This window comes from Emydura macquarii, unplaced genomic scaffold (assembly GCF_026122565.2).
Source record: "Emydura macquarii macquarii isolate MOO-44397 ecotype Brisbane River unplaced genomic scaffold, CSIRO-AGI_Emac_v2 contig_3044, whole genome shotgun sequence".
NCBI classification, from domain to species: Eukaryota; Metazoa; Chordata; order Testudines; family Chelidae; genus Emydura; species Emydura macquarii.
In genome coordinates this window covers 4041117-4055711 of record NW_027133181.1, presented here as the reverse complement: position 1 = coordinate 4055711, position 14595 = coordinate 4041117, and the positions used below count along the sequence as shown (strand labels likewise).

The following is a 14595-nucleotide window of genomic DNA, read 5'->3' as shown; positions in this document are numbered from 1 at the left end:
GCAACAGGCATCAGATTGTTTGTTACTATGAACAGATTTGTCATTTGCTAAGATTGCTCCTACCTCTGGAATCCACAGAGCACAGCTAACATGGACCCACTTTGTCCCACTACGAGTTGGCTTCATAGCTCCTCCTTTCTTGGGACACAATAAACACTTTGGCTGAACTCCGAGTGCACAGGTCCGGCATAGCCAACTGCCTTCTGGCACCTTTAGGATTCCATAACATGCCTGTGCTCATGTTTACACAGGAGGGGAAAGAAAGGGAAGAGAAGGGAACAACAACAACATTTTCCTGTTAGTATTAACTGATTTATATTTAGCCTTTTGTTACCCTCAAAGCCCTTTATGGAACTGCATGCTATATAATAATATTAGGTTATATTTATGTAGTCACTTTTGTTCTGAAGGATCTCAAGGTGATTTTACAAATGTAGCAATTCTATATACACAGATACCTTTCCCACCACTGAAAGGGAGCCACCAGCTGTTTAACAATGCAAAACACTACAACACACCACTTTAGGATAGGAAGTAAAGACTATATTAACCAACTTAAACAGAAAGGGAAATTTAGATAGCTATATGAATGGTTAGCTATCTGAGTTGGATGTTGGCCAGGAAACTGGAGCTAAAAAGTCCTGTGAGACATTTAAGGACCACAAGTGATAGGACCTTGGTTTTTCATCTCACTGAAAAATGAAATGATGAACTATGTCCTGCAGTAGACTGGCGGTGTCTCTGTGGACACCTCCACCAAAACTATTGCCAGTTCTGACCCTTTCTAACTTGTAAGATTTGATGTGATCATAGCTCAAGGTAGAATGGCTACTGGCTTATCAATGTGCCAATTTTAAACAATTTAGGCCACTTTGCAAGATATGCAGTGTTTCCACAGTGCCACATTCAAAGACACATTTAACGACCATACATGCAAATTCATTTATGTAACTTTAGCCTTAGGAGCAAGAAAAAAAATTGTTTCTTGCTTATCAAACATCACAGCTACCCCAGTGCTCAATGACGAGGCAAACATTTTAAGGGATGGAGAGAAGACAGACCCATAGCAAGGTCTCTTCCACAACAGGGAGCAGCCAAGGAAGCAGATGTGTTACAAACATATCAGTTCCTTCTTCCATGCCAAGAAAGGCTTATTTCATTTCCACAGAAGGCTGGCATGGTTTGCTGTCTTGTCCCCAGAACAGTCTAGTTGTTCGGGCCACTCACCTAGCGTGTGAGAGATGCAGGTTCAAATCCCTGGACTGAGTCATCCCAATGTGTAACAAAACCAACTATTAACAAGCAGCCTGATGACATAAATTATGTTTAAACTACTATAAAAATCCTGCCTGTTTTCCTATTAGTTGGATAGAGATTGTTATTTTTCAGACTTCCTCTTTCTCTTCAATCAACTGTATTGGTACTGTAAATTACATTGCCAAAAAGGGGGACTTTAATGTATCCCATGGCTTGTGTGTGGAAAGTGAGAGACCAAACTAAAACATCGCAGACATCTTTGTAGAACAAAACCCCACTGGGCCGAATTCATTGGCAGATGGTAGTGTCAATATAAACTAGTGTAATGTACAAACTTAATAGTAAGGAGGACATGATTACAGCAGCAAAAGCGACCAGCAAGAGGGTACAAGATGCTGTTAAGAGAAAGCAATGCCACCCCCATTTTTATCTTAAATCTTTTTATATCCTCCTATTGGTTGCTTTTCCTGCTACAGTCCCACCTTTTCCCCTCTCAGCATGTAACTTACACATTTACTAATGTATAACTTACGTTTACGTCACTTGTGAGTTTGTCCCGTGGGCCAATTTCACTACTGGTATAACTCAAACTCAATGAGTTACACTAGAGAGGAATCTGGCCTGCTAGCTTTAAACCTGTCTTTAACAGTAATAGTTCTGAGATATTTCTGTAGCCACCCATTGCCTGCCGCTACCCACAGCACATAAGCTGCCCAAAACGCCACTCCCACCTCTACATCTGGGTGCCATACCTGGTGTACACAGATATTGCATTTGTCACAGAACACCATTTCATTGCCATCCTCCCCATCTGGGGACTGGCAAACGTCACAGACAACGTCCTCATCATACTCGATTCCAAGCCCTTCTTCAGTCTCAATAGCATGATTCATAGTGTCATAGCATCGTTGTTCAAATTCTTCCATGACTCTCTCCATTGTGTACTCATCCAGTTCAGGCATGCCTGGGAAATTAATCCAATGCAATGGATTATTTTTTAAATGGTAACAACATCTGGACCCCCAACTCCTTCTACCCATGTATCAAAGGCTGAGCCTTTCCTCCAAGGTTGAGCCATGAGTTGCAAATGGCACAACACACCATCCCACCTCCAGTGTAGAGGATTAATTTATGCCTGTCATTGCCATGGCAAACATTAGAGAAATGTAAATTAGTTGCGGCAAAAATGTCAAAAGCTCTAGATCTGTGTTGAAATAATGGAAATTTACTCATTTCAATCAATATTTGAAATCCGCAAGAAAATTTTCACAAGCAAGTCCCACCTGTCTGTTGTCACCGTTGCTCTCATTCTCCTTCCTTCTCAATACTATCTACAATTGCTTGTTTCAACTTTGTGACCTCAATCATTTTAAGAGACATTGACTCTTTTGAGAGCGATTCTAGGGTCACAAAGCACTCCCAAAGTGAGCAACAAAGTATCAATCAAAATGATGATAATACAGTCAACATGCAAAATATATCAAGTACATTCTGATATGTTACAATCAGCAACCCATATAAGACAATCCTTTATTTGATGTAGTGCGTTTTTACAGCACCTGGAACATTCAAGTCCTGATCCTGGGTAGAATGTACTGTAGTGCCAAGACATAAATAATTATTCAAATATATGGGGAACCCAATTATATTAAATATATCTAAATGTGGGACTTGGCCATTTTAATCAAGGTGCTTGTGTCTGAACATTACACCCAGACACCATCACACTGATCATCACCTAAATCACTGTATTAATAAATAATAAAATTGGATCCATGTTAAATGTTCATTATGGACTTGAAAATACCCACAATAAACTCAGCAAAAAAGATACCAAATGAAGCCCAGCTCTCTATCTGGATACAATTATCTGACAAAGTATCCCATTTCTCAACTTTTAATGGCAGTACAAGAACCAGTAAAGTTTCAGAACTGGTGTTGCAGCAAGCCCTATACAAACTCTTTTCACACAGCCACCTGCATGTCTGAAAAAGCAGTCTTTTTCCAAAGCAAGCCCTATCCTCCTCCAAAGTCAGTTTACCTCATGCACTTCAAACCTGAGATACTCATAGAAGTTTGCGACAATGTACAGGTTTTGAAAAACAAAGATCCTGTGGCATTAGTCCTGCTCCCAATAATTATTGTTTATTATGACATACTGATAAAGATAGCAAACTCTTGACATGTGTCTTAAAGGGTAATTCTGCTCCTCATCTCTCAGGGCAAATCATTCACCTGGGTTCTGAGGAATTCCACAGAAAGATGGAGAAGGAATCCCTAGCTCCCCCAAATCACAGAGCTGGAGAAGAAACACTCTAACACAGTGGTTCCCAACCTTTTTGGCACGAGAGGCCACAGATATTTTTACAACCCTGAAGGGCCACCAGTCTCCGCTAGCAGCCCCCCAACCCACCCACTGCAGCCAGATGAAAGGAGTTCCTTGCTGATCTCCCGTCCCACTAGCTGAAGTAGGGAAACCACACGCATCCTGTAGCCATGTGCACTCCACCTGGGTCCCTTGGCAGTGGCTCCCTTCTGTGGCTCCAGCAGAGACCCCAGCGCTTAGGGACTCAGGCAGATCACTTTGCCATGCTCCCTGCTACAGCTGGGGGGGACTTTGACAATTGGGATTTACTTTAATTGAATGGCTATACATTTAGAAATAACAATTTTTTTTAAAGTTTTATATTTGGAAAAATAATACACATTTTAAATATCAAAAAGAGCACTGCAGAGAGTGTCCTGGTCAAACTATGGAATTCACAGCCTCAGGAGATCATCAGGCAAATGCTACAGCTGGAGATTAACAAGTAATTATTTATTTTACTGATCACTAATAATATCTGTTGCCATGCAAAATTTTGATAAGGGTAACTCAAATGTCAGATTTCAGGCCTTGCACGCATTGCCTGCTGGGGCCAAGAAGGAATTTCCTTCCCACTATTAACAGAATAACTGCATGTGTAAAGGATGATAGCAAACTACTATGCACTGGCATATCTGTCACAAAAATCTACCATTAGAGAATATTAAGGATCATAGTAAAACCTGTCAAATCATAGCTATCCCTAGACTACATTACTGTAGCTCACAGGAGACCAACTTGACTTTCACCAGCATAATCTAGAGTCACTCCCCTGAAGTTACAATGGTAAAATTTAGAGCTCAATCTGTCCTACACTTTTTAGGGAATCAGGAGAAGCTGGGAACAGCAAGGCACGAGGCTACTAAAGATGTTGGTCTCCCAACATAAGGAATTATTTTCTCCTGTCAAGTGCATCTGACATGGTCTCCCACAAATGAGAACTTTCACTTTACTCTGTTCTGTATTTTCTTCTACCCCAGCCTTCTAATCAATTTGTACAATTGAATGACCTTGCAGAGGATGCCTCTATGATTACTGTGTCTGCCAATCTGCAGAGTGAACCCCATGTCTTCTTCTGCCGTTCCTACAGAGATACCCTGTAACACTTTCATACACATTTGTGCTGTAATTGATTCTGTGCTAGCTTCTCTCTCTGGTTCCCCTCAAGGTCAACAGACCCCTTCTTCTTCTGAAGTAAAGGGGAAAGAGAGAGATGAAGAGAATGCGTGAGTATCTCACTTTTAGTACTTGTTTCAATAAAGCTGAATAATATTTTAAAAGCAGCCAGAAGTGTAACCTAAGGTTGACATCATGTAATTCCACCTCGTGAATGTAAATAGGCCAGACCTGAGATTTGGGTAAGAAGCCTGAACAAGAGACCAGGTCAGAGTTGGTTGTTTTGTTTGTTCTGTGTGGGTTTTCTTCAGGATAATTTTTTTTCAAGTTTATAACCAGCTGACCCTGGTTTGCCAGATCCTGTAACTGCCTAATCAATGGACCGTGTCTAGGGTAAACCCATAAAACTGTAACCACAACCCAAATGAGGGAACTGCACATAGTAAAACAGACCAGTATTATCTGTGCTCACCAAAATAGCCAAAAACCTTCCAGTTAGCATAATACATATGCAAGAATGTAAACATGGTCAAAATTCTGTGCTGATTTACATCCTGGGCAACCTCAGGAAAATCCATGGGGTGCTCCCACTTTTGGAGCACACATCATAATAAAGACGTGTTCTTATTCTCTTCCCTTCCCCCACACACAACCCCTTCTTGAGGGGAACCTTCAGCCCACTAAGACAAGTCCTTTTTCCTGTTTGGAAAACAGGGACACAGTAATAGAAGAGTTCGGGACATTTTCAAAAGGAATCATTGAGCCAATTCTTTGCTGTCTCACTCCCCAAACAATCCCACTGGCTTCTATTTTTAAACCTCCCAGACACTTCTGTCTACTACATTCCCTGTGCTAAACAGAAACAATCACTAGCCATAGAGGGGCTGAGAGTTTTCTCCTTCCATTTTAGGAAAGGGATGCATGGAAAAACAAACAAAAAAGGATGGAAGGCAGATAGTCAGATGACTTAAATTTTCTATTTTGATGTCATCTCCAAAAAAATGAACAATGGTAAAAAAGTTGCTTTGAGGGAATTCCTGTAGGGGGAGGAAAAGGGCCAAATTCTAATCTTATGTAAGCAGGTGCAACTCTACTGTCATTAATGGAGTTATAAATAGGTCTGATATTCACACCTGATCTAGCCATAGTGGCAATGCCATTCTTCATTGGGGGCTTTTGGGGATAAGGGTTTAAAGACTAGTGGTTTTTAAAAATAAAATCACAAATAAACTACATCCTAATTTATATGATTTACACCCTCTCTCTGCCTTTCCAATTTTCTTTGCACGGAACTGTCAACCTACTGCCAACGTGCATACTTTTACAGGGTTAAAAAGACCGGAGGCTTCTCTCACCCATCTCTTTAAATTCTTCATTGGCCAGTTCTAACCATGCTGCATCCACATCATTGAGGTCATAGCGACACACACTGTCCGCCAAGGTTCGAATGTCAACATATCCCAACTCAGGAGGCTCAGAACCTGATGAAAGGATGTACTTCCTGGGTCTTGTAAACGTGACTGCTTTTGTCTCAGACACAACCCTGAAGGAACAGTAAATACAGATATTACTTATACCAGGTTTTATATCTCCTAGCACAGACTGGGAAATGCTCAATCCTGTTGTGTGATTAGTGCCTAGGGATTCAAATTGCACTTCCTTATTCTATGCAACTAAAAATCCTCAGCAATCTTGTAGCATCAATGTCCTGCACAGCTGCAGGAAGTAAGGATGGGTACATAAAACAGGAAAAGATGCATTCACATATCCTTTAAAAGTGACCTGCAATGCTACATAAAATAATTCACATTTTTGAAATCCCAGTTCGTTAACAGAGTTACAGGTGGATTTAAGAGGAGAGAGAAGATTACAAATCATCCCCTGCAGGAGGACATGGTACTTGCTACTCTTAAATGGAATTGTTACTGACACACTTTAAAGTCATACAAGGTACACACTGTTAACATGGTGATGGGTACTATATACATGGGAATTAAAGTAATAATAATAGATATAAACGAATCTACTGAACACTACAATAGGGATACAATCCTCAAATTCTGTAGGATGGTTTAAAAATTCAATATGCAGGCTAATACTCTCTATTAAATTCTATTGTTTTTACAGTAATTTGTATAGATACCTGTAATTTTAATTTCTGTGACCTCTTAAACTCCTTTCACAAGGGAAATAATAATGACAATTCATAAAATTGTCTAGAATCAGTTCCTCCATCACTTACCTGCTCAGATCTAAGTCAAGGCTCTCAGCGATTTGCATTCCCCCTGCAAAAAATCGCTAAAGCTGGATTGAGCCAGACCTTAGAAGAAAACCCTTAAAACAGTGTAACTAGCTCTTTTAGTTGCCTGGATTGCTGTGACCATACAGATCCAGCCACTAAGAAAAAATGCACATGCAGTGCACAGGGCCAGTTTTTATTCTAGCTCATAGGCTGGGGCGGCTGCACTGCTGACTAACAGCTTGCCTTCAGGTAGCAGGGATGGATTCTATATGCCCCATCCACATCAATGTTCTCTGGATGTTCGCAAAGGAGGTTCCACAGTCTCTCCTTTATTATTTAACTGTAAGCATTCTGAGGTTCAGTTTGTATGAAAGATGCTACAGGAAAATAAAACTTGTATCTGGATCAAGTTCAGGCAATGCACCCAAACTGCAACTGCCAGGGACCCCAGGTCATGGCAGCCTAACCAATGCTAGGGTGAGGTTTACTGCAGTCATGCTCCAGTGCCACATGGTATGGAAAATGAGCTAATTCATGCAGAGAGAGCTCTGTAGGGAAACAGGATGTCCTTCACTCTACTGTGGCCTAGCTGGCACATAGTGCATGTCGTCTCCTGTTTAACAAGAAACCTTGATCCACTATCCCCATATCTGCACACACCCAGTTCTGGACACATTTATCTATTCCAACCTCCTTTCTGGTACTGAACCAGTTCTGGCAAACCACAGGAATCTGAGGCAGAATGGGGAAAAAGTCATACACTGAATCTTGGGCTTTTCAGGAGGAGAGGTATCAGCTGGTATGTGAATGGCCCCCGATATCTTGAGCCAGGCCTGGCTGTACTATATACTAATACCGTACTGAAATATTATATACTACATCTCACAGGGAAACTGTTTTAGCCTGATCACTGCTCTCCAAATCTTCTACACAGTAAATCCCCTATTGAGATCTTTCAGTGGGGAAATTATAGCTGTCTGGACAGCACCCTGCTTATGCTGCTCAAAAAAGTGCCATGCTCAGATACCATGGTGATGGCACAGTGCAAGAACCAGAACTGAACAAACAGAGTAGAACAGGTAATTTGGCTTTAAAAACAGGTCATTTTCATAGGACCTGCAAAACTCAAATTTTTCGTATGTTCATGATGTAAAGTAGTAAAATAATAATCACAATTACTGTATACACAAAAGCATTTAATTGAGCCATCAGTATGAGCATGTGCTCGCAGTGAGTTACCACACGGACTTACTGCTATAACCCTGGTCCTTCCTCCCCCATCTGCTCCCTACTGTTTGTTACCTTTTTTTGTTGCATTGATGCAGCAATTTTTTCTCTTTGTTGCTACAAAGCACCTTGCTCATTTCTGGGCAACGAAATATACCAAGAATCATTTCTCTGTGAAATGTATTGTATTTCCTCCTACTCTACATCAACTGCAGATGAATGTCATTAGTTCAGTTTAGTCATGCTTCCCTCTTCCTAAAATTATGCACAAGATCATTACAGCATTTTGGTATTAACTTTGGGATTGATTAATTGGCGGTGACCATTTTGCTCCCTTCTTCCAACTCCAACCGTCATCAGTCTGTCCCCCAACACTTGTAAAGGACACAATTCTCATAAGGGGCAGCGGCAGAGAGAGCCAAATGACTCTACTCCACCTCATAAGAAGAGGTGGTGAGAGAAGGTATGCAGAATCTTTATGTGATGTTAGTATTTTCCACCTCTTGTGAACTTATACAATATTTTGATCTGAAAAATATAAAAATGGGGACATAGCCACAAACAGAAGAAAATCAAATTCTGCAGCAAGACATCCCTGAAGAAAAAGAAAGAAGGGCAGAGTGAAACAGTGGAAGTTTTCAACTGCCCCATATCCCCTTTCTCTTAGATGCCCAGCTGTTCTTTAAGCAGCAACTCCTGGCCACTGCCAAGCTCTCTTCCTGTTATAAAAACTAAAGAGGGAGCTATCCACAATTCCTTATTTAGTGTTTATAACAGAAAGTGAGGTGGGCCACAACTTGCTCAAAGAGAAGCCGGACTCCTGAGGAGTAGGAAGAGTGAGAAGGGATCCAAACTGTCAGGTTATGAAAAATAATTTAACAACAGATATGTTCAACACAGCAGAAAAAACTTTACTCCTACTCTTTACTAACTAATACGGACACTGCCACACCAACGCAGACCAATGGCCCAGTATCCTGTCTCCAACAGTGGCCAGCATCAGATGTTAGTATAAAAACCTAATAGACACACACAAAATTATATTGGTTAAATAGTTAACCGATATAATTGTAATAGTTTAAACGATTACCTTTTGTATTCACATTCCTACTTTATCTTCTCATAGAATTCAGCCAATTAAGCTACTGAACAGTGAAAGCTCTTCAGGGCAGGGATCATCTTTTTATTGTGTATGTGTACCATGCCTAGCGTGACCAGAAGCAAGTGTGAAAAATCAGGACAGGGTGGGCGTAATAGGAGCCTATATATAAAAAAAGCTCTGAATATCGGTATTGTCCCTATAAAATCAGGGCATCTGGTCACCCTAACCATGCCTAGCACAATGGGCCCTGTTCCATGACGGGGGCCTATAGGTACTCCCACAATAAAAAAAAACAACAAAATGTATATGCATTAATGAATTGTTATAACTGAGTACAATGACGTTACCTTCCATAATAAAGATGTTTGCAACAGGTCCCTCCCCCAAGGAGCATAGAGTTTCATTTGAAACAAGACAAACACGTGAGTGTCACAAAGTGGAGAGGGAAGATGAGGGTAACTACAGTAACTCTTTGAGAGCTCACATTTATGTAGCTTAGCTATGTGCCCAACTTGATGGCTCTGAATCATCTGAGAGCTTTTTTTCCCAATATAGTTGCAGTGTTACTCAGCAAGCTAATTTAAGTTATAAGTAAACATAAAAAGGTTAGAAAACATCATAAAACCAAGTTAAAACCAGCAGTTTTCTCCAAGTTCCATAATTTAAATTTGGCTCCTATATTCATATTCAGTTACCTAAAAAGCAGTGGCCAGATTTTCAACAGTGCTGAACTCCTGGAACGCCTACTGATTTCAATAGGAGGCAGTGGATTTGTTCGCAACCTCTGAAAATCAGGCCATTTCTAACTAGATGCTTAAATATTAATTTAGAGCCTAGGCATCCAGATGTATAACTGATGGCCTAAGCATATATGTGTTTGTTTATATTTCTCCAAACTATACCTGGCTACTGGTTCAGGGATGGCCCCCGGGCTAACTGGCACCTGAACTCCCTTTTCCCACTCCTGCCTCCAGGGGTCTGCCAGCACATAGTACTCATCAGGGTTCAGTTGGTAGGAGTCAGGTAGCTTCATGGCAGTGATCAAGTCTGTTCTGAATACCTGTAAAGAAAGCAACCAAGAGAAAGAACAGGGACACTGACATTTGATATTTACACTCTATGATGCACAGCTCCAGGGTAACCATGGAGCAGTGCATAACAAGGCCACTGTATCAACACAAAACTAACACAGCCTATTACAGGACAGCCATTTAACTTCACATTAGGGGGGAGGTGACAGAAATACAATGGACATAAGGCTGACAGCTCTATGACTCCTAATCTTCACACTGTGCAAGAGGCATAAACCTGAGTGGTGCCACACACCTGTAATTCCTTCCGACTTTAACGAGAACAGCAGGTGCTCAGAGCATCTCAGGATCAGGCATCAAAACTGTAGTGTTACCGATCAATAACAATGGACCCAATCCTGTGCCATGTGAGCTCTATACCAACACTCCCGGTGACTTAAAAAGGAGCAGGACTGAGCCCTGGGCTTTTTAAATTACGGGATTCCTGACTAATCAAAAAGAATTCTAAAAACTCTCTGTGGTAGAAATCAAGGTGTGACTGCAATGTGATCAGCTGCCACAGCAAATTCTAAGCAAGACAGCTTCTCTTGAATTGTTTTTTCTAATTACCCTAAAGATCAATTAAAATGAGCTCCAGACTAGATCTCTTGGGGCATCTCCACATTCAGCACTAGTGCTTGCTCATCTATTGTCTGTACTATAACGTGTACATTTCCACTTGGCCTTTTCAAGGAATCAGCCTCTAAAACCAGCGAGATGTGTGGTGAGTTTTGGGTTCTCAGCCACAAACAAGCAGGGATGCTGCCTTTAACCAGCCATAGGAGGCAATAAAAATTAATTCACCCTTGCTGGGAGTATGCTGTGCTGCTGCTGTGGCAGTTCCATTCTGCCTGGTTTGCCAATGCCCCTCAGTGCCAATGCCCCTTCAGAAACTGAAGGGTGATATCACAGGCATGAGAAGAGCAAGACCACACTTGCCTACACATCTTTCCAGTCCTCCCCTCCCCTCTCCTTTTCCCCCAACCAAAACTGCTATATAATAGTATAACTAATACTTCACCCTTTTCATCTCAACAGCCCTTTACATACATTAACTAATTAATGCCACATGCAAAGGAACAGATGTGCAACAGGGGTTTTAAAGCAAACAAGCAACCAAAACAAGAATGTAAAATTGTAAACCAAGCCCTCTGCCAAACGGAACAAGGGAATCAGCCCATCCAGCACCAGCCTTGAAAATCACAAGGAAAGTGCATATGCAAACTTATCAGTTTATGGCAGGTATAGTCAGCAAGGCACATATCCAGCTCCATATTGTATAGTTGTGAAGCTGCAGGCAGATTTTCAGGAAGATAAGATGCTGTTCCTAGATTCTCCAAACATTGCTAATAATGAAAGTTTACTTCACACTTGTTACTCTTGTTCTGAATCCCTAATCCAACTTCCATATTGGCTGCTTTGTGTTGTATTAAATAACAGTTGTGTTTGGCAATGGATAAAGCACAAATCTAAGGTATGTGAGTCCACTGTGGCTACACAAATCATAAGGCTGGCCTCCCTGGGGATAGTGTTTTCTTTCATCTGCCATTAAAACACTACAAATTGCAGTAAATCACCTATAACTTTTTTATGTGTTTTAGCGAACTAATCATTAGTCCAATCATTAAGAAAAAAATCTCTACAGTAAAGTATGATATAAAAAGCCTAGCCACATATTATGCCCAAAAGCTTTTTCCCCCTCTCTCATTCTCTCTGTTATGTTCCTGGATTTCTCATTGGGGAACATACAAGTGTAACTTATTTTTATTTTTCAAAACTGTTGACACTCACTGATGATATTTTTTTAATTTCAGGTGCAAGTCTGCATTTTTGTAAGCATAACTCCCACTACAATTAAGTATTAATTTGTAAGTTACTCAAAGAAAAAAAGAAAAGGATGAATATAGATAATGTAATATTATGATAAAATGGTTTTTAAAAAATCTAAACTATCAGTCCTGTGAGGTTGCAATCAAGAAATGAAACAGCATCCACAAAATAAACTCACTCTCCCAGTAAACTAGCAGAGCCGGTCATAGGGTTTTGGACCTCTAGTGATTTGAATAAAAAATAATATGAAAATTCTTGAGTCTGATAGCTTGTGGCTAGTTATTTTGGCTACCACACAAGAAATTGTTAATGTAATACTTGACCATCAAGAAAATCCTTTCCAAGATTTACTGCCTTGGGTTGCTGTCCTTGCTGCTCTGCTAATTTCTGATGCAATCAGTGTGCCTGAAGCCAAAAGAAGTTTACAAAATTATTTTCTCGGTAGAACTGACACATAGCACTTGAGAGATAGAGGGTGAAATCTTGGCCTCACTGAAGTCAATAGGAGTTTTGCCATTGACTTCAAATGAGGCAAGGATTTCATCCTGGGAGTTTAGTGAGTGTCACTTATCCGCCAGCACACTGGAATCAGCACAGCAGGCTGTCGCAGGCAGAGACAATAGAAGAAATCAGAACAAATAGGAGCTTGGGAGAAGTGGCAGAAAGACCTCTCAGACTGGGAAGAAAGGTAAAGGGAGAAGATGACAGAATATTAGGAGCCACAGGTTAGTCAGTGTGGGTGAGGGGAGAAAAACTCCATAAAAAATAGGACTGGGCCAAGAAAGACAAGATCAGGGTTTGAAAAGTTCTCTCTGGTCATTTACTTGATGGTCAAGTGGCTCTTTAGTTGTGTTTTTAATACACTGAACAGCGTACATAATTTCCCCATGAAAAATTGATTATCCCTGGGGCGAAGGAAGTACACTGTCATCATGAAATCTAGCAAAACATGCCTCTCCCCCAACAACAGCCACTGAAGTATTTAAAGTGCTTGGACACAGTGAAGATGACTGAGCCCAAGAAATTTCACATTTTGAAGCTAATACCATGTTTCAGCCACCATGCAGCCTGAGGTCTAATGATGGCCTCAGACCAGTACAGGCAATGGCATCCGCAAACTTTTGGCAGTTGATCATATGCATTTGGTGCCTGCCACTGATCCACCCAAAAAGTTCAAACTGATGTACATTTCCTTCCTTGATTTGAATTCCTCAAAGCACTGCATGTGAAGCTTAAAAGAGACAGATGTCTGGTTTGACAAGTCTGTTAACAAAAACTATTAATTAAGGCCAAATAAAGGCTATGAAACTACAAGAATGCACCTAAAAATAAACTTTCACTGTTCACCATAAATCAAAAACAATAACCCAAACCACTAAAAGAAAGAAAGAAAGAAAGAAAGTTTCAGAGCGATGTTGGGCTAGTGCCAAACTAGCTCAATATTCACGGCTAAAAACTAACTTGGTGCTGGCAGTGACTGTGGCAGCAGCTGAACTCCCTGATCTCCTGGCCAGAAGAAAGGTTGCTGGGTGCCAGCTGAGATGGAGCAGAAAAGGAAAGAAAATATGATTAGGAAGAAATTTATTCTTTAACAAGGCACGTGTGTGTTTTACTAGACAGAGGTAGCAAAATGCAAGTACAATTCCAGAAATACCTCAGAAGGTTTTCGGTCTTCATGTCTGGAGCATGAACTCCTCCGGTGTCCAGATCTGGAATGCTGGGACCAGGTGGATAAGCCTACGATATAAAAATGATCAACTCAAAAGAGTGCTTTCATCGGTCAAAAAGGACTTTGCTCACATTGTTCACACAAGTAGGCCAGTTGATTTCAATACTACTACTTGAGTAAATCAAGCATGATTCAGCCTTTTATCACACACCTCAAAAGACTTTCATAATGAACAAGCAGGGAAAAACTGCTGTCTAGTGCTTCTGTGATCATTTCCATGTATTTTTTTATCCCGACAGCTGTATTTATTGGCTTTGCAAAACTGACCACCTTTATATGCATCATTTCAGAAAATCTACCGCACAACAGTTCTTTATTTGAGCAATAATGATCCAAGCATAAATCACTTCCTTAGGATTAAAAACTAGCTGGGAGGTCTGCGGATTGCCTGAGATGAAATCTTCAAACGCTAATGTACTGGTGTCCCAGCACATCCATAGAGAACATAATGTGTCCCCATGATTTCTCTTAGGATGAATTCTTTTCAAGGTGAAACAGAAAGCCATTCCACACCCAGGAACCCCAAGACTATATGAGATTGTCTGTCTCCTGGCATGAGAAAATTACTGAGACTGGTCATGTGGTTTTTATATGTAGAATTCTTCAGTCACTCTACTCAGGACAAATTATTTCTCCTAGTCCAAGCATTTTTCAATA

At 40.7% G+C, this 14595-nt stretch overlaps 1 protein-coding gene across 2 annotated transcripts in view; it reads right to left on the bottom strand.

Moving 5' to 3' along the window:
- The window catches only part of JADE1 (jade family PHD finger 1), a 28607-nt gene extending 14700 nt beyond the window's left edge, over nucleotides 1-13907 (bottom strand). The window contains exons 1-5 of one of the 2 annotated variants that reach the window (XM_067530182.1): nucleotides 13864-13907; nucleotides 10212-10369; nucleotides 6094-6245; nucleotides 2010-2221; nucleotides 64-231 (exon numbers count right to left, since the gene is read on the bottom strand). In XM_067530182.1, the coding sequence (XP_067386283.1) occupies nucleotides 64-231; nucleotides 2010-2221; nucleotides 6094-6245; nucleotides 10212-10342 (663 nt within the window). In that variant the 5' untranslated portion in view covers nucleotides 10343-10369; nucleotides 13864-13907. Of the gene's footprint in view, nucleotides 1-63; nucleotides 232-2009; nucleotides 2222-6093; nucleotides 6282-10211; nucleotides 10370-13863 lie in introns of both variants that reach the window. The other variant, XM_067530180.1, reaches the window with a different exon arrangement.
- Between the last annotated feature and the right edge of the window lie 688 nt (nucleotides 13908-14595).